The 27,413-nt window shown below is 41.0% G+C and overlaps 1 protein-coding gene across 31 annotated transcripts in view; it reads left to right on the plus strand.

Moving 5' to 3' along the window:
* Positions 1-27,413, plus strand: part of LOC126295288 (uncharacterized) — a 562,445-nt gene that overhangs the window by 88,690 nt on the left and 446,342 nt on the right. For all 31 annotated transcript variants that reach the window (XR_007552438.1, XR_007552439.1, XR_007552445.1 and 28 more), the window contains one exon: positions 18,273-18,335. Coding sequence is in view for 13 of the 31 variants with exons in the window: in XM_049987719.1 (XP_049843676.1) it covers positions 18,273-18,335 (63 nt within the window). In the remaining 18 variants the exon portion in view is untranslated. The remainder of the gene's footprint in view (positions 1-18,272; positions 18,336-27,413) is intronic.

A 27,413-nucleotide genomic window follows, 5' to 3' on the forward strand; every position in this document is an offset into this window, starting at 1 on the left:
GAGATGACAGTGGTTTTACTAGCGACATCCCCCCTACTCGTTGCATTGTATTACAACAGCTTTAATTTAATCTCACAGTTTTTTATATAAATAAACAATGCTTTTAAAGTTGGCTGACTCTGTAATAGGCTTTCACGAGTCGTTATTACTTCAACATGAAATACGCTAATACGTACTTGGAGTGCAGTCTTAAGCCATTGGCACACGGACTGTGCTTTAAAATTTTGACCGTGGAGTGTGCCATTTTCTGACATCGTAGGATGGAAAAGGTGCATTGGGAGTTTTTCCAAATGTGCAGAGCAGTATCAAACATGACAGATATTCTGAACTTGTGTTTGAATATTGATCACTGAGATGGAAGAAAGCCACCTGTATCATGCATGTGCCATATCTCTTCAGTACAGACTCATGGGAGGCTGTGTTGGCTTTAAGTTGAAGCCCATACGTATATGTGCCATCAACAAGCATCATAAAATTGAGAAGCTCTGAAAAACTCATCTTGAATTGTATGGTTGTTTTTTTTATTTTTCTTAAGAAATACAATGATGGGAAATGTGATATTGGTTGTTAAAGAATTATTGTAACTTGCATATTATGAAAGTATACCTTTTCAAGGCAGTTGTACACTTAGGATCCATAGGAAATGCAATGTTATTGATACAGTTTGTTATAATTAAATGTCAGTTAGTAAAATATTTACGATTAAAACTTTCAGTAGATGGTAAGATGCAAAGTATGGTCACCCAACGGTCATAGTTGGTATAGCGCAATGAAGCAGCGTCACTGAATGGTGATGCAGTTGTTGATATGTTGCTGGTTCTTGCCTCAGTAGATCCAAATAATTTTATCATCAGTATTCACATTTTTTAATAGGTTCTGATGCTTCTTATTAGTTTAATGAAAGTATATTCTATAGTATTCAGTGTTATGTAAATATAAGTGCAGTATCTCTGAGGCGTGAGTTTGTTCGATTGGCTTAATCTGCAAGACAGCTTGCAGTAAGATATTTTGCTCTTTCTTGCTTTAAGTTTTTTATTTCACATGTTGTAAAGATTCTGTTGCTGAACAGGAATAGTAATCAAGTGAGAGAATTTGTAATGCACTGTTTGTTAAGGAACCTTTGTAAGCTGATGTCCTTATTGACTGGGCACGATAAATTTCTTTTTGCCTTATGAGAAGGATACTACAGACAGAACAACATAACTAGTGTATGGGCAAGGGAGCAAATGTGTGTTTTGACAATCGGATGCGTGAGCCAGATACAGCCAACATCTTCCGCTTGGAAGAGCTGCTGTTGCGTGTACTGTGTTGAGGAATTCGTAGCGTATGCTTAGGTCGTGTGGTTTCTGAGCATTCAGCAGCATGTTGAACTTGACGTTCGTGTTCAACAGCACGGTCTGTGTGTCGATGGCTGTAGTTGGTACAACCTGATGTCAGACGTAAACATTCCTCCTTAAGATGCTCCATAACATGTTGATGATGATGATGATGATTTCCACACTGTTTTTCACCCAGGACATCCCTGAACTGAGCAACCTCTTTGTCGGCAACAAGCTATAGATTTTGTGTCCATTGTTCTCTGCAGCTGTTGTGTTTTAACCAGTATTGTGTTACAAGTTTTATTTACCATAATTTTGTAATAACTATCAATAATAAGTCTCCCATTAGAACACAAATATCACTTTAATATAGTTTCATGAAAGACTTCTGCTTCCGTGTTTTGTTTATGCCATTGGACATCATCAGAACGATGAGGGAAACCCAAGTGTGCATTTGTGTGTGTCAGCACTCAGCCAATTGCTGTTACAAAGAAACAAAAACAATCAATTATTTCAGATTTTTTTAAATACGTAAAAAGTAAATTGTTTTAATTTCATATTTTATACAATGTAAAGAGAATGACTGTAACAGCAATTTATTCACCTTTGTTGTGTTTCCTGTGCCTTCCTGTATTTTACATTTTCCTACATTGTACTCTTTTTTGGGTCAGTCTCTGAAAAGTGTAAAAAGAACAGTTTTACTGTACAAACTTTTCCCAAAATATTCCCCTTTGACATCAGTACATTTTTGCATTTGATGGAATCATTCCATAAAGAAGTGATTGTACTCTTCTTGAGGCACTTTAGAAACCAGGTTTTCATGACATTCCACTGCCTCATCTGATGACAAAAACGTGATTCTGTGTAAGATGAGTGAAAGAAGTGTCAGTGGTGACGAGAAACAGCTGAAATCATTAAAATTGAATGAAGCTTCAGGTCCCAATGGAATTCCTGTCAGATTCTATACTCAGTATGCAGCTGAGCTAGCCCATCTTCAAACTGTAATTATCGTCAATCCCTCAAACATAAAACCATACCCAGCAGTTAGACGAAAGCACACCTCTTTACAAGTTGGGTAGGAGAAGTGATCCACAAAACTACTGCCCAAAATCCTCGACATTGATTTGTTGTAGCTTAGAACATAATATGAGCTCAAACAAAATGAGAAATCTTGAGTAAAATGACCTTCTCCATGCCAACCAGCACGGATTCTGAAAACATTGAGTGTGAAAACCCAGCTCTTACTTTTCTCATATGACTTATTGAAAGCCTCACATAAAGTCAGTCAGGCAGATTCAGTTTTCCTTGATTTCTGAAAAGTGTTTGACTGAGCACCACATCTATGCTGGTCATCAGTAGTATAGTCATATGGGGTATCAAGTGAAATTTGTGAGTGGATTGAGAATTTTTTAGTAGTGAGGGGCACAGCATCTTGGATGGAGAGTCATCATCAGATGCAGAAGTAACTTGTGTGTGCCCCAGGTAAGTGTGTTGGAACCAGTGCTATTCACGTTGTATATTAATGACCTTGTGGACGATATTAATAGTAAACTCAAGCTTTTTGCAGATGATGCTATTGTCTACAATGAAGTACTGTCTAAAAGAAGCTGCATACATATTCAGACAGATCTTGATAGATTTCAGGGCGTTGGGAAGATTGGCAACGTGCTTTAAATGTCCAGAACTGTAAAGTTGTGCACTTCACAAAACAATAAGTCATAGTATTCTATGTCTGAAATACCAGTGAGTCACAGTTTGTATCAGCCAACTCCTACAAATACCCAGGTGTGACTGTTTGTAGGGACACAAAGTGGAATGATCGTGTAGACTCTGTCATGATTGAAGCGGGTGGTAGGCTTCAGTTTATTGGTAGAGTACTGGTATAAGGCAATTGGCCTACAAAAGAGATTGCGTACAAAACACTTGTGCGGCTCTTTGTGAAATATTGCTTTAGTGTATGGGACCTGTACCGAATATGACTAACAGGGAATATTGAACTACACAGAGAGGGATGGTACGGATGGTCACAGGATTGTTTGACCCATAGGTAAGTGCCATGGAGATGTTGAAGAAACTGATTTGGCAGCGTCACGAAGACAGACGACAGACGTAAACTATCCTGAGAAGGCCTACTTACATAGTTTCAAGTACTGGCTTCAAATGATACTTTAGGAATATTACAACCCCCTGCTTATTGCTCACATAGGGATCATGTGGTCAAGATTACAATAATAACACGGTCACGGCTTGCACAGAGGCATTCAGTCAGTCTGTCTTCCCACGTTGCATATGTGAATGGAATGGGAAGAAACTCCGATAATTAGTACAATGGAACATCTGTGATGCACTTCACAGTGGTTAGCAGAGTATAGATATAGATTTTATCTTTAACTTTTGGGCACAAAAAGAAATGGTATTACTAGGTGGGGGCTTTGTGGCGGAGGGTACATGGTGCTGACTTCCAGGGACTGTAAACAGATTCTCAGTTGTTTTGCTGTATGCAGTCGTGCATTGTCATGATGAAAAATTGTTTTCTTTTTCACCCCACAAACTTTAAAATCATTTCCAGTAAACAGATTTTTGTGTGACAAGTAGCTTGTAACAGTATGTCTAACTTCTAATGCTATAGCAACAATATAGTCTGTTAAAAAAAAGGGGGGGGGGGGCGACATTTTTTTAAGAGAGCTATGAATTTGTCAGACTTTTGTGTGCTTATGTTCTATCTGAAAGATCCTTGGAGACTTTTCTTTCCGGGATTTTTACAATGGGTCTAAGATTCATCACCAGTAAGAATGTTCCAAACCAAGTTTGAAGTGCCATATTGTAATGTTTCCAGAGTGTTTCTGCACGTATCCGCGTGTCGTCATTGTTCGTCGGGAGTGGAAACTGTCGACATCAAGCTTTCCTCACATGTAACTGTTGTTGTAAAACGTCTTGGATTTGATTCATACCAGTGCTGGATGTCACCTGAATTAATTTGTGTCAGTCAATCTCCTTGAAGCACTGCTTGAACAGTGGCAGTATTTTCATTAGAAACAGTAGTTCTAGGGTGCCCTGCATAAAATTTATAACTAAGCAGAAAACTTATTCATTTTGAATTTGCTGTACTAGTTATAATTGTTGGCGTTTTACAGGGCTTCGTTGCCAAATACATGTCAAAGCTGATCTTCTCATTGCTTAGGCACTAATGACGATTTAAGATAGCAAAAGGTTAGAGCCCACAAATGTTCTCCATTCAAATTTATTTCTTGATGCACACAAAAGTTTTAAATGATGATAATAAACAAACTATAAGAGCACATCAAATAAACTATGTGGAAATCAACAATCGAAACATTGGAAAGTTTGATTTTAGAACCACGGCATCTTGTTACTTTGTGCAACTGTGAGCAATGGCTTTTTACGAGGTGTCCAACTTCGTGTGTCTGCTGCGTGCAGTTGCCTTCACATTGTTGGCTTTGAAATTTGTTGAAAAGGAAGTGCGTTTGCTGACAGCAGCAATTCCTGTTGGTGTAGAAACTGAGTGTTGTTGACCAAGCATGTCACTCATCTCTGGTTCCTGTCATTTAGGATGTTTTCATGACCACTGTTCGTCCCCCTTGTCACGTGGCTGCACGTGATATGACATTCCTCGCAGACACGGACTGTGCGCTTTGACACACAAAGAAATCAGCAACTTCATTCTAGGTTTAGTAAATGCTTCATACAAACACGATTGTCCATTCTGCTATTCTGTCACTTACCCATGTTGCCCTACCTTGCAATGCTGATTCTGTACAGCCAGCTGGCACATTCACACCATTTTACTGCCACAACTTACTGTATTTGCCAGCATACATAGTTTAGAACTTAAATCTACATTTACATCTACATTTATACTCCACAAGCCACCCAACGGTGTGTGGACGTGCCACTGTCATTACCTCTCTCTCCTGTTCCAGTCGCGTACGGTTCGCAGGAAGAACGACTGCCAGTAAGCCTCAGCGCGTGCTCGAATCTCTCTAATTTTACATTCGTGATCTCCTCGGGAGGTATAAGTAGGGGGAAGCAATATATTCGATACCTCATCCAGAAACGCACCCTCTCGAAACCTCGACAGCAAGCTACACTGTGATGCAGAGTACCTCTCTTGCAGAGTCTGCCACTCGAGTTTGCTAAACATCTCCATAACACTATCACGCTTACCAAATAACCCTGTGACTAAACGCCCTGCTCTTCTTTGGATCTTCTCTTGTCCTCCGTCAACCCGACCTGGTTCGGATGCCACCTCCTTTGTTGATGGACTACATTTTCTAAAGACTCTCCCAATGAATCTCAACTTGGTACCCGCCTTACCGACAATTAATTTTATACGATCATTCCACTTCAAATCCTTCCGTACGCATACTCCCAGATATTTTACAGAACTAACTGCTACCAGCGTTTGTTCTACTATCATATAATCGTACAATAAAGGATCCTTCTTTCTATGTATTCGCAATACATTACACGTGTCTATGTTAAGGGTCAGTTGCCACTCCCTGCACCAAGTGCCTATCGGCTGCAGATCTTCCTGCATTTCTCTACAATTTTCTAATGCTGCAACTTCTCTGTATACTACAGCATCCTCTGCGAAAAGCCGCACGGAACTTCTGACACTATCTACTAGGTCTTTTATATATGTTGTGAAAAGCAATGGTCCCATAACACTCCCCTGTGGCACGCCAGAGGCTACTTTAACGTCTGTAGATGTCTCTCCATTGAGAACAACATGCTGTGTTCTGTTTGCTAAAAACTCTTCAATCCAGCCACACAGCTGGTCTGATGTTCCGTTGGCTCTTACTTTGTTTATCAGGCAACAGTGCGGAACTGTATCGAACGCCTTCCAGAAGTGAAGGAATATAGCATCTACTTGGGGGGTCACTGGGTTTTCCGTCAACACTGCTGTGGAGACAGTATGCAATGGAATCTACTATTGTCACTGATAGCACATGTTGTTGACATACCTACCTTACCTCTGAGCAAATGGACTCGCCCATCCACATCACTGGCTTACGCACGCAGTCAATGGAAACACAGTCACTTGTGAGCGAGCGGTCTAATGTAGCGGTGTCACTATGTTTATGAAACAGAAACAACGTAGTTGGATCGAGATTGAAAATGCCAGAGGTCGTACAGTACGACAGTGTCATTGAGATCTTCAAGAGGAGTTTGGGGAATTGGCATAGCCATACAGAACAGTGTCACGTTAGGTAAAAGCCTTCAACAGCACATTAGGTAAAAGCCTTCAACAAAGGTCGTCAAACTGTGGCAGACGTGCTTCGGGCAGGTCCTCGTAGCAACTCTGAAGAAGTAGTGCACGCTGTTACCGCCATATGATTCGTGAGCTCACCCACGAAACCGGATTAGCGCATACGACTGTGCTTCACATCCTGAAGGAACGCCTGGGCATGCAAAAAATTGCATCACAATGGGTTCCACACGACTTGGCGGAAATGCAGTATAGATGCGTTACGACGCTGCTCAGATGCACTTAGAGTGCTGTGAATGCAAAGGAGAGGTTTTTCCTACACCGTATCGTAACACTGGATGAGATGTGGGCCACATTGTATGAGCCAAAACTGAAACGCCAATCCAACAAATGACGTCATTATGGGCCGCCGCAAAAGTTGAAAGTGCGTCAGAGCCCTAGTATGGTGAAAGTTACGGTGATTCTCGTGTACGATTGTGATGGTGTTATCCTAATGCATTAGGTTCCTCCACGGCAGACCATCAGTGCACAGTATTACTGTTTGTTTTTGGAGTATCGCCTGCGACTAGTTTTGTGAAAGAAGTGGTGACACTTTCTGCACAACCCACCCGTCATTTTGCATGACAATGCGCAGGCGCATACAGCGCAAGCTGTGGCTGCTCTGTTCGGTTGATGGGTCTGGGAAGTACTGTACCCTCCACCATACTCCCCGGACTTTAGTCCTTGTGACTTTGATGTGATTCCGAAGATGAATGAACCACTTCGTGGCATTCGCTTCAGAACTGTTCCAGAGATTTGACAGGCAGTAGACCACTCCACTTGCACCAACAGAACAGGCTCTGCTAATGCCTTCCACATCGCTGGCAACAAGTTCTACACAATGCTGGTGCCTGCTTTGAAGGACTTAAGCAGGTGCAAACATGTAACTCTTTTGTATCAGTTGTGAATATATAGTTGCCACTATTTAAGTTCCAACCCTTGTAGGAGGTGTAATTTTTTCCTTCAAACATAGGCACAAAAACCGGATGTGTCTTATACACCAGTTGCAAGTTAAGGCTGGTACCAGTAAGCTCTATTTCTTCAAAATTTCTGTTTCAGCTTGAAACAAATCATTGTTACATTCTTTGTGAATTTTGAGCATTCTAATTGTGTAGAGTTAAGTGGGTGCACATGTGTTGTTGTTAACTGTTTTTGTATTCTTCTTTGAAACTTCAGTTATTGTTGTGTGTGGTTTGGAGAGCCACTTGTGTCATACCTGTGTTGTGGTTTTATTTGCAAGGTGTGACTGAAAAATGGTGTTGCTATACTATTGAATTTAAGCTATAATTGACTGCATAATGGTGAAGAGTGTGGAAACAGTGCTGCAATAAAGGCATTCTGGGCCACCTCCAACTAAACAAGATGATGAGAACTTACCGGAAAGCCAGAAAGCAACCTCATAGTAAACATAATCTGAGAAGTGGAACTGTGAAATAGCCAAAACTTGAAGGAGAACTCAATACTTGTATTTTAGAGAACAGACAAATGGGAATTTTTTTTCTATGGTAATGATCGTTCATTATGTGAAAGCAATATCCACCAATAAAGGGATTCATGACTTCCTCGGATCGATATCACTGTGTTCGTGATTTATGAAGAGGCACCGGCTATGTATATGGGCCGAGACAGAACTATCAGAGAAGATGCCAGCTGAGTATGAAGAAAAAAAAAAATGTTGAATTTTATCAAATTGTCGTTAATGCAAAGAAAAGAGGAAAGTTTGAACTTTTGGATGAATTGGAGACTCAGTTAGCTGTAATTCCAGTAGAGATAACTAGTTTACTTAAACCACTAGATGTATGTATCAACACTAGGGAGGAGAAGTGGAACAGACAAATACAATCTACAAATTTTGAAATTGAAAGTGGGAAGAGACCTGGCATTTCTCAAGTTGTTAGTGGGTGAAAACTATGTGGGACTCTTTTTATAACTGAAACAATGATTAAATAGTTTAAGAAGTATGGAATCATTAATGCACTGCATGGAAGAGAGAATAGTTTATTGTATGAAGATTTGGGTTCTGACATGGTGGCTTCAAGTATTTCTTCCTTCAGCTCTGAGGAATATTGTGAAAGAAAAAATTGGAGTAGAAATTGAAGTTCAGGGAGAAGAAATAAAAAAGACCTTGACGCTTGCTGATGACATTCTCCAACTGCTCTCAGCACATTCAGAATCCAGAAGAGAGCACTGAGGATTATTACTGGGAGACTCCGGCAAACCCATCTCCAGAAAGTTGGAAATCCTTACTCTCCCTTGCCTCTATATTCTTGAGACTAAAATTTTTCAGAAACCACATAGTGCCAACTGACCCCAGAGTCGTAAAAAATAATGAAATACATGAACACAACACCAGGAAAAACGCAAACCTGCATGTTGTACGTACAAACACTCAACTGTGTAAAAAGGGAGCTTTCCACATGGCCCTCCAACTGTTCAACAATCTTCCCACTAGTATTAAGTCCATTGAAGACAACATAAAATTTAGCAAAGCTGTGAAGTCGTATTTGTTGTGTCACTGTTTTTACTCTGTAAATGAATTCTTAGAACAGTAATCTTGCTCTTTGTGTTAAATTGAAAACAATTGAGCAATATAATACATTAGGATACTATAGGCTTATGTTAATATATGTTAGCAATGTTAAATGATATTTTCCGACATCGGCAACACACTGTGTACCATCAGATCACATGGAATAAATAAATAAATTGTAATTCTGTCAGAGAAAGCAAAAGTCTTGGAAGAGCAATTGAACAGAATGGACAGCATCTCGAAGGGAAGATATTAGATGAACATCAATAAAAGCAAGACAGTGGTAATCGAATGTAGTTGGATTAAGTCAGGAAATGCTGAGGGAATTGAGTTAGTAAATCAGACACTGAAAGTAGTACATGAGTTCTGCTATTTGGGCAGCAAAATAACTGATGATGGTCAAAGTAGAGAGGATATAAATGTAGAATGGCAATGGCAAGAACAGCATTTCTGAAGAAGAGAAATTCGTTAACGTCAAGTATAGATTTAAGTGAAGAGGACATCTTTTCTGGAAGTATTTGTACAGAGTCTAGCCATGCGTGGAAGTGAAATGTGGACGGTTTACAGTTTAGACAAAAAGGGAATAGAAGCTTTTGAAATGTGTTGTTACAGAAGGCTGCTGAAGACTAGATGGGTAGATAGTGTAACTAAAGAGGAAATACTGAATAGAATTGGTGAGTCAAGAAATTTGTGGCACATCGGTTGGTAGGACACATTCTGAGGCGTCAAGAGATAAACAATTTAGTGCTGGAAGGAGGCGTGGAGGGTAAAAATAATCACAGAAGTTGCAGCACAATGGCGGCAAAAGGAGGTCCGACACAATATTGGCAGGTATCCAATGACTTTTGTCATCTTAGTGTAATGTGTTCGATACAGAATGTGTAACCTGGCCCTTGTCTGGGAACAAAGCAATGGTTGGAAGTCACATGAATCCTGGCTGGTACAGATAGTTCCTGCCCATTGCCAACGTTAGCTAACCCCAAAGCATTGTACCAGACATGTGTACACAATGTTGATTCCAGTGTACCACCTAGCATGTGAGGACGTAGCAGGACTTGTTTCCCTTACACATTTTCAACCTCCCCCTCCACCATCCCCCTCCATTCACTTCCAGCCAAATAGTGTAACGTAGGTGGGTATTGCATGTTTACTCTCGCAGCATCCACAGCAAAAGGGTCAAGTTAATTTGTGCTCCTTTATAAATCCTGCAATTCAATTTTGTGTAGCTTTGTTCTTTATCAGTACTGTAGTACTGTTCAGCCACTATTTATATAATGTACATCATTTTACTTAATAGTGTGTGTGTGTGTGTGTGTCTGTCTGTGTGTGTGTGTGTGTGTGTGTGTGTGTGTGTGTGTGGTGAGGGGGGGGGGGGGGGTCGTTCATATGTTTTAAGTTGGGTGTGACTACACTTAACTTGCCTTTTATTTATTTTTAACAAATTTGAAGATGTTTGGTAATAACCAGTAAACCACAGTACACCACAAAGATGACTTGCTACAGATACGAAATTTAACAGACAGGAAGAAGATGCTGTGATATGCAGATTATTAGCTTTTCAAGTTGGCGTCGGTGGCGACAGAAAGTGCTGACATGAGGAAAGTTTCCAACCAATTTCACATACACAAACAGCAGTTGACCGGCCTTGCCTGGTGAAATGTTGTTGTGATGCCTCGTGTAAGGAGGAGAAACGCGTACCATCACGTTTCCGACTTTGATAAACGTCCGATTGTAGCCTGTCGCGATTGCTGTTTATCGTATCCCGACATTGCTGCTCGCGTCGGTCGAGATCCAATGACTGTTAGCATAATATAGAATCGGTGGGTTCAGGAGGGTAATACGGAATGCCTTGCTCGATCCCAACGGCCTCGTATCACTAGCAGTCGAGATGACAGGAATCTTATCCGCATGGCTGTAACTGATCGTGCAGCCAAGTCTCGATCCCCGAGTCAACAGATGGGGACGTTTGCTAGACAACAACCATCTGCACGAACAGTTCGACGACATTTTCAGCAGCATGTACTATCAGCTTGTAGACCCTGGCTGCGGTTACCCTTGACGCTGCATCACAGACAGGAGCACCTGCAATGGTGTACTCGACGACGAACCTGGGTGCATGAATGGCAAAACGTCATTTTTTCGGATTCATCCAGGTTCTGTTTACAGCATCACGATGGTCACATCCGTGTTTGGTAACATCGTGGTGAACGCACATTGGAAGTGTGTATTCGTAATCGCCGTACTGGTGTATTACCCGGCGTGATGGTATGGGGTGATGTTGGTTACACGTCTCGGTTACACGTTCGCATTGATGAAAACATATGATTGATGGCACTTTGAACAGTGGACGTTACATTTCAGATGTGTTACGACCCGTGGCTGTACCCTTCATTTGATGCCTGGGAAACCCTACATTTCAGCAGGATAATGCACTACCACATGTTGCAGGTCCTGTACGGGCCTTTCTGTATAAAAAAAGATGTTCGACTGCTGCCCTGGCCAGCACATTCTCCAGATCTCTCACCATTTGAAAACCTCTGGTCAGTGGTGGCTGTGCAACTGGCTCGTCACAATACACTAGTGACTACTGTTGATGAACTGTGGTACCGTGTTGAAGCTGCATGGGCAGCTGTACTTGTACATGCCATCCACATCCAAGCTCTGTTTGACTCAATGCTCAGGTGTATCAAGGCCGTTATTACGGCCTGAGGTGGTTGCTATGTGTACTGATTTCTGAGGATCTATGCACCCAAATTGCGTGAAAATGTAATCACATGTCAGTTCTAGTACAATATATTTGTCGAATGAATACCCGTTTATCATCTGCATTTCTTCTTGGTGTAGCAATTTTAATGGCCAGTAGTGTATATTAATTATTTCGCTATAAGCACATAAGTGAGAGAAAGGTCAGAAAAAGTTTAAAAAGATGCTTAAAGTTTGTTGTAAGTTGCTAGGAGCTCTCATTCTGAAACGTTAGATGAATATAAACAATGCAGTTTGCATTGCATTTGAAGCAAAAGTTAGTTTTATAGGTATCTCAATGTATATCACATCATATTTCTTAACTATTGTTGTGTAATGATATAATTGTGCAATTACATTCAGTGATATACCAAGTGTACTGTTATGAAATGAGCGTTAAGATAGAAATGTGTCGATAGGGAAAATTTGTTGTGGAGCCTTAATTTATTTATTTTTTATTTATTTATTTATTAATTTTTTTGTGGTTGGTATGACATCTGTCAAAGATATTTAGTATACATCAAGTCATGGAACAAACAACATCATATGTTTTCATCGTGTTAACAATGTCGAATTTTGTATCAGATAGTGATTATTTGCGGGAAGCATCAATTTTTTGTTTTCATTTGAAAAAAAGTGCTGCAGAGTCACATTGAATGCTTGTCGAGGCATATGGTGATCGTGCTCTATCAGAAGCAACATGCAAAAGGAGGTTTCAATGGTTCAGAAATATTGATTTTGATGTAGGAAATGAAGAACATGGAAGACCACCAAAAAAGTTTGAAGATTCCGAATTGCAAGGAATATTGGATGAAGATGATACTCTGAGTCAGAAGCAAATGGCAGCAATGCTAAATGTTGCACAACAAACAATTTCTGACCCTTGTAAAATTTTGCTTCAAAGACATGAAAAAAAATCAGTTTTGCATCGGAATTGTTACTGGCGATGAAAAATGGATTTACTTTAAGAATCCCAAATGGGAAAAGTCGTGGGTTAATCCGGGACAACCATCAACATCGACTGCAAAACCAGATCGATTCGGCAAGGAGACAGTGCTCTGTGTTTTGTGGGATCAGAAAGGTGTGGTTTTGTCACGAGCTTCTAAAACCCGGTGAAACTGTGAATACTAATCGCTACAGCAACAAATGATCTGTTTGAACTATGCATTGATCAAAAAAAGACCAGAATGGGCCAGAAGACATGGCAAAGTAATTTTTATCACATGACAATGCACCTGCACACAAAGCAAAACTGGTTCAGCACACAATCAAAACACTTGGCTGGGAGCTGCTACCCCACCCGCCGTATTCACCAGACTTGGCCCCTTCCGACTACCATTTGTTTTCATCAATGGGACATGCATTGGCTGAGGAACACTTCTATTCCTACGAAGAAGTCGAAAATTGGGTGACTGATCAGTTTGCTTCAAAACGAACGAACATTTCTATTGGCGTGGTGTCCACAAATTTCCAGAAAGGTGGTCCAAATGTATAGAAAGCAATGGTCAGTACTTTGAATAAAATGTTTTTACTTTTCAATTCAAAATTAGTGTTTCATTTTCACGAAAAAATGCTCATTTCATACCGGTACACCTGGTATGTGGATGCTGTTATTGCAATTACATTCAGTGATATATGCGGATGCTGTCCGTGGACTGTGTTGTAAATCAAGCTAGTACTAAAGAAGTACTGCATTAAAATGTAATACCTGATGCTAAAGTTTTTCTGCAGAAGACCAAAAATGTAGTAAGCGATAAACTTTTTTCCTCCCTTCATTTTCTGTGGTGAGAAAAACATTTTGTAAAGGTTTGAAATTATGTGAAAGTTGTTAAGTGGTCTCACTCTCAAATACTAGATGAATAAGTCTGTGTAGTAGTGCTCTGTTAGTTGTGCTACCCCAAAGACAAACATGCAGTATGTAACTCTGATACTTGTCTTATTGTGTTAAATATTGAATATAAAATTATACCTCTTAATGAGTATATTGAGACAGCATTTTAAATTTGGCCAGTAACTACACAAAATATCAAAAATCAAATTTTTGTTGCCCCTACGCTGCAACTGGTACTGGGTTCTAGGATAGCATTTTAATAATATAGATTAAATCAGTTATTGTGGAAAAGCAGTAGACAGTAATTAGGCATATGAGACATTTTTACATTTTATTACTATCTTCATGGAGATGTGATCTGTCTGAGCAACTAAATAGAAAGCTATTTCTTTTTATGTTATACACATTTCACTTTCATTTATTTATGAGGTGTTGTCAATGGCCTGTAGTACTCGGGTGCCGTATGCATATAATCTAAAACCATACGTGAGACAACTGTGGTCCACCACAGGCCAGAGATGACGGGGTGAACTTCAGCTGTGAAGATATGCACGGGGGAATAGATGTGCAACTGTTAGGCAACTACCCACCCAGATGAAGAGAAGGGCTACAGGCAGTGACTGCTAAATGTACCAGGTGATCAAAAATTCAGTATAAATTTGAAAACTGAATAAATCACGGAATAATGTAGATACCGAGATACAAATTGACACACATGCTTGGAATGACACGGAGTTTTATTGGGGGGGGGGGGGGGGGGAAATTGATCAGAATAGCAATAATTTGCATAACAAAGTAAGACAAAGCAAACATGATGTTCTTTACAGGAAATGCTCAATATGTCCACCATCATTCCTCAGCAATAGCTGTAGTCGAGAAATAATTTTGTGAACAGCAGTGTAAAGCATGTCCGGAGTTACAGTGAGGCATTGGTGTCGGATGTTGTCTTTCAGCATCCGCAGAGATGTCAGTTGATCACGATACACTTGCGTCTTCAGGTAACCAGAAAGCCAATAATCGCACGGACTGAGGTCTGGGGACCTGGGAGGCCAAGCGTGACGAAAGTGGCGGCTGAGCACACGATCGTCACCAAACTTTGCGTGCAAGAGATGTTTCACACGTCTAGCAATATGGGGTGGAGCGCCAACCTGCATAAACATCGTACGTTCTACCAGGTGTTTATCAGCCAGGCTGAGGATAATGCGATTCTGTATCATATCGGTGAACCTCTCACCCATCACGGTAGCAGTTACTTCGCCGTGCATAGACGAATCCGCTAGTCTCCATTTCTTTCTGAACTGTCTCAGCAGCATTACGCCTTGTGCTTGGTCAGCCACTACGGGGACTATCGAACTTTGAAATCATTCTCGTCACAGCTCCATTTGTCAACGGACCTTCACCTGTTCGAATCCCCTGCCTATGGCGATAGGATTGTAACGCTGAACTAGCACATTCCCCATTCTGATAATACACATTCACTAAAAGCGCCTTTTAAGGTAACGTCAACATGCTGCGACTGCTGGTGCATCTGATTCTATCTCTCATTACAGTTCCTTTTATACATGACTGTCACACGCAGTCACTGACGTTTTACTGTCCAGTGCCATCTGTCGGACATTTTGCGAACTCTTTCTCTTTTTTCTCTTTTCTGTGTGTGTGTGTGTGTGTGTGTGTGTGTGTGTGTGTGTGTGTGTGTGTGTGTGTGTGTGTGTGTGTGTGTGTACGGGCCTCTGCAGCAGACACCCTGTTTGTGCACCCATGCCAACTGCCCATCATCAGTGATGAATGCTGGAATTTGCACACTATTATCACTACTGGACATCCACCGAGTGGCGACAAATGGCCTCTCCGTGTAAACCGCATTTTATGCTCAGTTGGACAGACGGTTGTATGTGAGTACACTGTGAAATGTCTGGAAGGAAACATTCTGCAACCAGAAAAGAGTGTACGTTTTCGTGGCATTCTCTGCACGATCTAGGCATTCTGGAAGGCACAGTGAATCGACACGAGTACGCACCTATCCTCGGAGACAATCTCCGCCCCTGCACGCAGTTTGTTTTTGCTCTGCTCATTGGCATCTAGCGACAGGACAGTGTGACGTGTCACAAAGCTCGGTAGTACGTGTGTGGTTCAAAGGACACCGGAACGAATTTACTGTACTTTACTGGCCGTCAAATTCATCGGATTTAATCCCAGTCGAGAACCTGAGAGACCGTCTCGATCGAGCTGTCTGTGCGGAGGGGTCCTCGACCGAGAAAGCTATTGTGGGTGGCCCCAGCACAGGATTCGGCGCAGCTTCGAATTCCTGTCGGTACTTTCCGGAACCTCATTGACTCTCTTCCTTCATGTCTTGCAGCTGTCGTGCTGCAAAAGGTGGTTATTCAGACTTTTCGCAGGTGGTCACATAAATGTGGCTGGATGGTGTGTATTTGGAAATGTTATACAGTGAATTTATGTATGTGGGGGGCGGACTCAAAAGGAACCGGACTCCGAGGGCACTGCCACTATTAGACGTAGTGCAGGGTTCTCACGCTAGATGGTTTTAGTAGAGACCTTCATGAAACAGCTGTGCAGACAGCGTCAGTATAGAGCTGAATGTGCAAGCGTGGTATTGTGTTTGTCTGACTGTTGGCGGGTTACCTCAGCCAAGTCGTTATGGCAACTTTTAAAGAACAAAGAGTGTGTGTGAAATTTTGTTTTCTGCTTTAAAAAAAACTGCAGCTGAGACACACCAAATGCTCCAGGAAGCTTTCCAGGAGGACACTATGAGTCGCACACAGGTTTTCGAGTGGTTTGGGCACTTTAAACGTGGTGAGATGTGTGTTGAAGACCGAGCTCGTTCTGCACGCTAAATGAGGAGAACATTGAAAAGGTCCGCCAAAAGATTGACGAGAATCATCGCCAAACGATCTACCAAATTTCAGCAGAGACAGGAATCAGTTGGAGCTCGTGCCAGCAGATTTTGAGTGAGGATTTGCACACGAGACGCGTTGCTACTAAATTTGTTCCGTGCCTTATCACACAGGAGTACCAAAAACCATCTGCATGAGTGTGTGTCAGGACTTGAAAACAGAGCTTGCACATGATCCAAACTTCTTGAAGAAAGTCATTACAGGGGATGAGAGTTGGTGTTACGGGTATGACCCAGAAACAGAGCAAGCATAAAGCCAGTGGAGGACTTCCAACTCTCCCAGATCAAAAAATCAAGGCAAGTGAGGTCAAATGTGAAGACAATGCTCATTGTCTTTTTATGATGTTCATGGAATTGTGCATCGGGAATTCGTACCCCCTGCCCAGGCTGTTAACCAGCACTTTTACTTGGATGTTTTAAGGTGTCTGCGAGAGGACGTGAGGAGGAAACACCCGGAACTTTGGCGACCAGGTGACTGGTTTCTGCATCACGACAACACTCCAGCACACACGGCCTTACGAGTGACCCACTATTTGGCAGATCAGAGGTGGTGTGTCGCTCCCCATGCTCCGTATTTGCTGGATCTAGCCCCGTGCGACTTTTTCCTATTTCCACGAATGAAAAAAACGCTGAGAGAGGAGTGTTATGATGATGTAGAGGCGGTAAAAACAGCTTCGCAAAGGGCACTGGGCAATGTCAAACTTCAAGAGTTCCAAACGTGCTTCCAACAGTGGGAAAAGAGACTTCACAAGTGCATCGCATGTAATAAAGAGTATTTTGAAGGTGACTGGTAATTTTGTATAAAGGTTCATCAATAAATTTTTAATGGCAACAATCTGGTTTCTTTTCGGTCCCCCCTCGTATAATTTCAACAAGCCTGTATTACCGGCCTCTGATGATAACTCATTAATAAAGGGAAGTGAAATGCATTAAAACAAACAGCGTTTTATTTAGTTATATTGATGGACCACCTTGCTGATGGTGTTGATAATAATATTAATAATAGTATAAGTTTTTGACTATTGACCTTTGTCAGCAATAGACACACATATGCAATCACACACATTCATGCAAACGCAACTCACACACATGACTGCAGTCTCGGGCAGCTGAAACAACCCTGCGAGCAGGAGCACCAGAGCATGATGGGAATGGTGGCAGGGTGGGGGTAAGGAGGAGGCTGGCATGGGGAGGGGGAGGGATAGTGTGTTGGGGATGGCAGAGAGTTAAGTGCTGCAAATTAGATGGAGGGCTGGGGAGAGGTGGGGAGGGAGGGGGGGGGGGGGTAGTAGCAGAAAAGGAGTGAAATAAAAAGACTGGTTACGATGATAGAATTGGCAGCTGTGTAGTGTGTGTGTGTGTGTGTGTGTGTGTGTGTGTGTGTGTGTGTGTTTTGTTGATGAAAGCCAATGGCCGCAAGCTTTAATTGTGAGAGTCTTTTTGTTGTGTCTATTTGCGACTCAGAACCTCCGCTATATGGTGAGTGGCAACTTTCCTGCTCACAATGTTGTTACATTCCGTCCCGGATTTTCCATTGTGTAATAATAATAATAATAATATAGAAGCAGCTAAGGAATGACATCATAATTTTACATTTATTTAGTTGATTTTAATTTTGATTTCGATTGAGAATACACTTCTACATATAAGTGAAATGTTCACTGTTACAGGGTGCCGCAGATTCGCTACCGAGTGACGGAGTCAGAGTGTCTGCTATTCGTCATGTTAAAGAGGTGAGATATGAGTGCTTAAATATTTTGTGTAGTTATTATGCACACACACACACACACACACACACACACACACACACACACACACACACACACACACACACACACAGAGTGAGGATACATGGCCAAAGCTGTTCTCAGATGACGTGAAAGCTAATGTGGACATGCAGCGAGAAGATTTGCTTTTACTAGGTGTCGATTCGTTATTTGAGAAATTCTCTGCCGCTATCTTTCAATAAAGGTACTGCAAAACTGGTTGTTACACAGTATTTCCTCTGTTGCAAATTTCCCCTCCAAATTGTTGTGTGTACTGTCAAACCATAATTTTCTAACTTCAAAAGTGTTACAAGTTGTTCCTTAGGGTTGTAGTTGTTGAAGTTTTGACTTCATTGTTTTGGTAGCTGACAGATTTGCTACTTATGTGCAGAGGAAGTGTTTCTCAGTATTTCTTAAAGAATGGCAACATATTTTTCATAGTTTTGATTGTTGCACCATTCTCTAAATTTCGTTAAAGCCAAATTATTTTTTTGAAGTTATGACACGTCCTGCTTCATTACGAAGTGTGTTAATTCATATCTGATGCTGTCCTCTCTCAACTGTGTTCATAATGAGGTAAGTTGTAGTGTAACTTTTAAAATATAATTTGCCATTAAAAGAAAAATCAACAGAACATATTCATAAAGTTGAATTGGACCTTTAGCAATTTATGTTGTTGACACTGTTAGTCAACAATGGCATGATAGCTAAAAATGTGATTGTGAATGATAATTGGTAACAGATAAGTTGTAAAATGTTGTCATTTTTAGAAATTGGTCAGGAGCAAGTACATCTCACACTCTTTTGAGTCTTCCACAGAACCTTAAATTATGAGTATGTTTATAGGTAGTTTACGCCTCCCCCCCCCTTCCCTCCCTAGGAATTGAGAATCTCGATGATTTTTTATGGTGGCATCATATCAGTCCCAGGCACTTCAAATCGTCGGAGAATGTTTTATTTTTGAGTTTGAAGCCAGACAACATTGCAAATTAACAATATTTTTTCCCCCTTGTACTGTGAAACCTTGCTTCTTCCAAATTTTATGACTGTAGGTCGATGGGCAGTAACCAATAGGTTTTGATTAGTGGGTCTGCGAGCAGCAAACCATATGACCCAAATGGCTGCATCTTTTGTCTGCATTGACTTAAAAGCTAATGTTTATTATGCCGCCAAGGTTGCATAGTCTTTCATATGTGGCACAAAATTTTAACCTTATGCATGTACCCTTTCCTGAGGAAAAAAAGGTTTTAACATATGGTTAGATGGACAGTCATATAATTTTCATTGCATTGACTTAGAGGCTTGTGTGTCTTACACAACCAAGAGACTATAGACCTTAGTATATTATGTAAATTTCAGTGTGATATGTCTTCCGTTCCCCAGAAAAAGAGTTTCTATCTCTTCTTGTCTGTAAGCAATAAATATTTGAAATCTGTTCCTTCGTTTTGAATAGCCCTGTATATTGCTGTAGATTTATGAGACTTGTTTTGAAAGTAAGTAAAGTTTTGAAATTCTGCCGCTGCAGTGAAGTCAGCATTCGGTGCATGCATGCTGTGTTGCTGTGCTGCTCTGTTGGCAAGGCACAGATGCTGTTACAGAGTCCTTCGGGGTGTTTATGCTTGAAATGCCTCCTCGACTATAAATACGTGTGGTTTGTGTTCTTAGTGCTAAAAGTGTGAAAACAGTTGAAACTCATCAGATCAGTGAAGTGTATGGAGAAAACATTATTATGAGCAAATGGGATGGTACGGAAATGGGCGACAGATTTTGAAGATTATCATATGAATGTGCAGAATGAGGAACAGGGACCTTAAAAAAATGTGCCGCACAATCCAAAACTAAATGCGTGGCGTGCTGACTTAGTAAGCGGATCTTTTTGCTATATGACGGTGCCCTCCACACACAGCCGATCGAACTTGAGAGCTGTTGCATCATTTGGATGGGAACAATCTGACCACCTTTTATAAAGCCCCAATTTAGCTCCCAGTGACTACCAAGTGTTCCTGCATTTGCAGGAGCATCTGGGTGGTCAGTGCCACGACAGCAATGAAAATGTCAAAACAATTATGTTATGGTGGTTGTCAAAATAAAGTGACAGATTTCTACAAGGGTGGTATTCAAAAGATGGATGTATGATACATTATGTGCCTTTATGTTTGTTGGAGTTGTGTAGAAAAGTAGATTAAAGTACAGGCTTCTGTGTAACAATAAAATTGCTAAAAAAATCAAATTATTGTATTTTTATTTCAAAATGATACTTATTTAAAAATCAGCCTTGTAGTTGCCCCCGGTGCAATTAACATGTGATAAATGAAATGAATGTATAGTTTGGTGTACATAAACGTTCCCTTAATGGGTTTGTGCAGAAGAAAGGAACATTGCTAAATTTTAGTGACTGACTTCTTTGTTGCTGTTTTCTCCCCCAAAACTGATTTTTGAAATATTCTGCACAGTTGACAAAAAACAATTGAAAAGAAATCTTAGGTGGGGGGGTGGCAGTGATCCACTCTTCTCTGGTGCTTGCATGCAAAAATGTAAATGTTTTCCATCTATACCACCAACATAACAGAGGTATTTTCAATTTATGGTTAATTTCTTGTTTAATATGTGTGAAATCTGATTTGAGAGGACATGGCATCAATACAGGCAGCAGCCTTATTCTTTAAACCTTCATTCCATATTTCACATTTCTTGATGTGTGGGATGGTGACATATGATATGCAAGTGACACAGACTGGTAGCTTTCACCTATAGCCAAGGACCTGAAACAAGTGAAAACATATAACTACATAATGTAATCTGCATTTAAAGATGATGGCTGTAAGAAGGAGCAGAAGTCCTAAGAGACAGTTACCAGAGGTCAAACAAATACAATAGGAATTAGTGACGAAAGATCTGAGTTAACAAATGAAGAACATAGTGTACCAGTACAAAAAAGAAAACACAGTAAAGTTGGTAGTAATGACGATATAAGATTAAAAATGTGGAAAGAAAGCAAGCAAAATTTGCTAACAACTTTTACAGAAAACAAAGATGATGGCATCGATGTATTTTCCCCCATATCAGCAAAGTTATAAAAAAAAGTTAATACTGCTTCTGACTATGAAATAATGGCGGCATAGTGCAACACACGTCATGGTCCTTCAACCATCACACCTCTGGCGCAGTGTACGGTATTAGTAACACTGACTCTGCAAGTCACAGAAGTTGTGAAATTTTGTACACTTACGTCAGCATCAAAAATAATTTCTGTTCTGCACTTATTGTATTTCTTAGGCACTGTGGTTTCATTTTATCTTTAATATAACTGTGCACGATATTAAACTGTCTTTTATGTAAACAACAATAGCTCCTGAATATGTGCTCATCACTTAATACATGTTTTTGAATGGACACTGTGTAAGTTTCTTCTGCTGACCTACTTCATATAAATGCAGCATTCATCTCTTCCTGGTATGTTATACTGAAACGTCACCATCTTCCCCTTCCAGTAACAGCGTAATAACCGTGGTGGAGTTACCAGACATTTTGCCACACGTAGTTCTTACAAGTGATCGCATTGTTTGCCTGTTGCTGCACTCCGCAACGCACCCCCTGCAGGCGACTACTTTGCCGTCTGCAATTGTTTTGGGTTGTTCTCGCTGTACACCTTGACAGAGCTCTACATTTTGTTAAGCAGATCTGCACTGACTGTGTTTCAGTTTGTAGTGACTTGATGATTAGTCTCCAGGCTGTTGATCAATGTTACTCTTGTCACCCTGTGCTAATTGCTTTTTGTGACCTTCTCTCTAACTTAATTGTACTGCCTGCTCCTTTGTCTCTCTCTGGGTTCCAAGTTGTGCGTATTCCAGGGAATAGATTGGCTGACCATTGAGCTAGAGAAGTGAATACTTGCCCATCATCCGCTTCGATGATTCTAGGTGTGGATTTGCGTGCAAGGCTCAGAGATGGAACAACATCTGGTGGGCTGTAATAAAATCCGCATTACCAAAGATACTACAGTTACACGGCACTCCTCCATCTGTTCTTTTCGGAAGACATCTACTGTCCTATGCACCCCTCCTCATTGGTCAAACTATTTTAACTTGAAATTTTATTTTATGTAGCGTGCCACTCCCACGTTGTTGTTGTTAATAGAGCCTTTACCCCCCTCTTCTTGCTCCCCATACTAAGCACGGTCTTCCTAATTCTTTGATTCTAATGGTGGAGGATGACTTGCAGGCGGTTGAAGCGGTTGTTACTCTATCCTCAGATACAATGTTTTAAAGCAGTGCTTCCCAACCTTTTCAGCTGGCGGACCCCTTCTACAGTCGAAAATCCTTGGCAGACCCCTAGTCAGTCAAGAGCACAATAACTTTAAATTTCAGAGCAAAACCCATGGGAACTGAAAACTTCTTAATGCAAGTGCCATATTCCCAATACCCCCCCCCCCCCCCCCCCCCCGAAGTATCAATAGTCTTTGGAGCTTCTTGTGATGGTTCTTCCTTTGTGGTCCTCCCTGCTCATTCATTTCAGCTGGAAACTTCCCTTGTGAAGGCGATGGAGAAACCGCACCCTTCTTCAATGATCCTGACTTCAGCCACGGATCCATGTTAGAAGTAATAAACTGGTCAAAAATCGACTTATGAAATAGGTAGTGCACTGACAAAGCATGTGTAACATTTAACGATGTCTGGAGCCGCATACATGCCAGCGAGCACTGTGATTGGTCGACAAAGCTCGCTTCGCGCATGCGTAAAAGGTTTCAGCGCATCTAGTGCCGTGAGCCGGCGCACAAATGACCCCCGTACTGTTGCGAAACAGTCGATCAGAGAACCCGCATTCACCGGCACTAAACTGTGTATGCGTTCTCACTTAGGAACCACAAACGCTGCTTGGGAATACGACCTGAAGTAAAAGTACACATATTTTACACACGAAAAAAAAGTGATGATATTGATTTTCACATTTTTATTCAATAATTTTACTCATTATTTTGCACGATTTGGTCAAAGGTGGTTGCAGACCCCTTAGAAAGAGCCGGCGGACCCTTAAGGGGTCCGCGTATCACATGTTGGGAAGCCCTGTTTTAAAGTGTTTCCGGAGCAGGGTGATCATGATTGGGATGTCTCCTGCCTCTTGCTGGGTCTGTGGGACCCTGAACCCTACCTGCTTTGCCATCTGCCTCAGTCGTCCCTCTTTTATTGTGTTCTTATTACTTTTAGAATGGGTTTGCCGTGCTTCCTGCCAGATCCTATTTTAGTTTTAGAGGTAGCACTCTGATGAATAGTGGGATGGGTTGGTTGTGGGAGGGATGGCCCCTGTCACATGCATTCACCTCCCTGGTAACCACATTAATTCTCTCACTGTGTTTCATTATTGTTGGTTGAATGTATGTCCATTACATTTTTAGTGTACTTGTGTTACTGTTTTGAACCTCCTGACTAGAAGACATTCCTTATGCTGTAACGGCCTTGACACTTAAGGGGGGTAGGACGTCAAATGGACTGACTTGGAGTAGGAGAGGCACCACAGGACATTTTAATTTCCACTGTCTATACGTTTACAAATAAATTCATAAAACTTTGTCAGCATGGCCGGGAAGGATTCAGGACTCACACTCGTAGCAGTGGAAGTTCAAAAACATAACAAAATAATATAAATAAAATAGAAAGAAACTTCCCCATGGGAAAAATATATTAAAAACAAAGATTCTAAGACTTACCAAGCGGGAAAGCGCCGGCAGACAGGCACAATGAACAAAACACACAAACACACACACAGAATTACTAGCTTTCGCAACCGATGGTTGCTTCTTTAGGAAGGAGAGGGAAAGACGAAAGGATGTGGGTTTTAAGGGAGAGGGTAAGGAGTCATTCCATGTGGATGGATATGTGTGTGTGTGTGTGTGTGTGTGTGTGTGTGTGTGTGTGTGTGTGTGTGTGTGTGTGTGTGTGCACGAGTGTACACCTGTCCTTTTTTTCCCCTAAGGGAAGTCTTTCCACTCCTGGGACTGGAATGACTCCTTACCCTCTCCCTTAAAACCCACATCCTTTCGTCTTTCCCTCTCCTTCCTGAAGAAGCAACCATCGGTTGCGAAAGCTAGTAATTCTGTGTGTGTGTTTGTGTGTTTTGTTCATTGTGCCTGTCTGCCGGCGCTTTCGTGCTTGGTAAGTCTTAGAATCTTTGTTTTTAATATATAACAAAATAATATTTTTTACATGCAAAATTTTGTCATTTTTTCACTTAATATTGGCTACATTTGTTGCTGTAGGTACACTTTCCTTCATAAGTAAGAGAGATTTATTTAATTTATGAAAAGATGAATGAGCTGTTACATTTTAAACTTAATGCTTAGAAAACTTAATTTTTATAGTTAATTGTGTCAGTTTATACCACAGTTTTTAGTAGATTTGGAAGATTCTAGAATTTCATACACCAGTAAGCACGGTTTGTATGCTGTGCAGAATTCATCTAAGAAACTCTCTTACTTATGAAGAAAAATGTACCTATAGCAACAAATGCAGCCAATAGCAAGTGAAAAAATAAATTTCATATGTAAAATAAATTTACTTTGCTATGTTTTTGAACTTTCACTGCTATGAGTGAGAATCCTGAATCCTTCCTGGTCATGCTGACAAAGTTTTATGAATTTATTCGTAAAAGTATAGGCAATGGAAATTAAAATATCCTGTGGTGCCACTCCAAGTGGCTCATTTGACATCAAATCTCCCTTAATTGGGTTAGTGGGAAGTTGGATGTGAGTGAGGTTCCTCTTGGCACAGAGCTCTTGTCTTCATACTCTTAACTTCTCTGTAAATTACTTCTCAGCTCTGTTACGAGTATTGCCACCAGTGTGTCGAACTTACTACTCGTACATACATTCGTCTTCCGATCGCATTTCTGGCAGATATCACTAAAGGCCAGACATGATCGTCATGTCGTGGTCGAGGTTTCTTGTGAAGAAAGTTTTGACAATTGACGTCATCGTCCATTGTCGATCACGTGACATTTCTTTCCAATACACAGCCATGCACTAATCCTCCGTACTTTGTTCCGTCGTGCTTTTTGTGTTTGATGTCACTTGTTCTAAGTATTTGCTAATCATTATTGTCATAAATTAATTCATTTGTTAAAATTTATAATTTTCTAAAGAATGACGAAATGTTAATTGAAGCTTTGAGGCAGCAGTCTGAATTGTACAATGTGAGCGATGCAAGGAACTCAAATTCTGCTAGGAAAGAAACATTGTGGAACAAATAAAGAATGTATGAGGTCTGATTCCAAAACATCTTAAATCTTCACACATTTGTGTTGTAATTATTATGTGCCAGAAATGGACGTTCAATAGCAGTTCTGAGTTACGTGCCCTCTGTTACATTTATAAAATAGATTTTTGTTTCTGCTGGTATCAGATTTAGTATTTTACAATAAAGTAGACTGGAATGTGGTGGCTACTTAGTTCCAGATGAACTAACCGTCGACCAAGGGATCGGTGACGTTTTTGTTTAGTCCCTTAACTCCTGACCGACCATTTCAGCCAGAAAAATTGCTAATGTTCCATTGTTTCCCAGTGACAGCAGAAGAAAATTGGCAGAAAACTGTGAGCAGGACAGAGATTTACTTGGAGGGAAGTGGCAAATATTAGTCAGAAGGTCAGAGGAAGTATGAACAAGACAGGAACATTTCCTTTAGAACAATGGGAAGACTTTAAAAAAATGATAATCATTGCAGACTCAAATCCAGAGTTATTTCTCACCAATGAGAGATTTTTAAATCGAGTTGTCAGTCATAACTGCAAGAAGGAGTTTTTAGAGTTGGTCCTAATCTTTTTGTGGAAGTGAGTGATCAGTCTTGGCTAAGATAGTTTTGCAATTTAGATTGAGGACACAGATTTTTCCTTTGCTAGAATGAGATTTTCACTCTGCAGCGGAGTGTGCACTGATATGAAACTTCCTGGCAGATTAAAACTGTGTGCCGGACTGAGATTCAAACTCGGGATCTTTGCCTTTTGCGGGCAAGTGCTCTACCAACTGTTTTCCTTTGCTTGTAATAGTCTGTTAACACATACGAGGTTTTCATTTCGTAATGGGATTCAGAATTTTGTATTTATGATCCGAGGATGTTTCAGTGATGAATCTGTGTTCCTTGTAATAGAGAGGAACGATCTGTACATCCGGAGGAGATAATGAGGAGCGTACCGTGCAGAATGTGTTCGCACATGTGAAACATCGCATCCCCATCTGTGGCACTATGGTCCTCTAAGGACTTTGGTCTTCTCAGTCACAGAGTTCCAGTCGTGTTGGTTTCCAGCACACCTGCGCCATCTCCTCACTATCACTGTTCTCAGGTCAGCTTCCATGTCTTCCAGCCATCTTACGCGTGGCCGTCCTCTCCTTCTACTGCCCGGATGTCCCACCATCAGCTTCTTCGGGAGCCTTTCTTCTGGCATCCGCTGGACACGTCCTAACCATCTTAGCCTTATCATTTTGACTGAGGTTACCAAGCCAGTTTCTGTGTACAGAGACCTTATTTCTTCATTGGTCCTATTTCCCCATACGTCTCCTTCTTTTACAGGATGAAAACTCTTCCTCAGCAATTTCCCTACCCAGGTTCTTTTCCAAATCGTCCGTCAGTACACGTGCCTCACTGCCATACGTAAGAACTGGTTTGACCATTGTTTTGTAAATTGTCGGCTTTAATTTCCTACTTAGGTTCTTATTTTTGAGCATGGAGTATAGTGCAGTTTTTTATTTTTTGGCAGCCGTAATTCGCTTTTTGCTATATCTACGCTCTTTGATCCGTTTCCTGTCTTCAAAAAACATTGCGCTGCCAGAAATCCATTCCCAGCTATGCAAAATCTATGGAGACAAGTGTACGTGCGTACAACATGTGCGAAAATGGTGCAGAGAGTTTGAGAACGGGAGTACTGGTGTCCATGATGACGAGCGTTCCGGACAGCCATCTGTTTCTGACGAAACAGCCGCAAAAGTGGAGGCAGCGGTGCTCTCAGATCGAAGAGTGACGGTTCGTGTGCTCTTCGAAATGATCCCTGATGTCAGCGAA

This window comes from Schistocerca gregaria, chromosome 11, assembly GCF_023897955.1.
Source record: "Schistocerca gregaria isolate iqSchGreg1 chromosome 11, iqSchGreg1.2, whole genome shotgun sequence".
Lineage (NCBI taxonomy): Eukaryota > Metazoa > Arthropoda > Insecta > Orthoptera > Acrididae > Schistocerca > Schistocerca gregaria.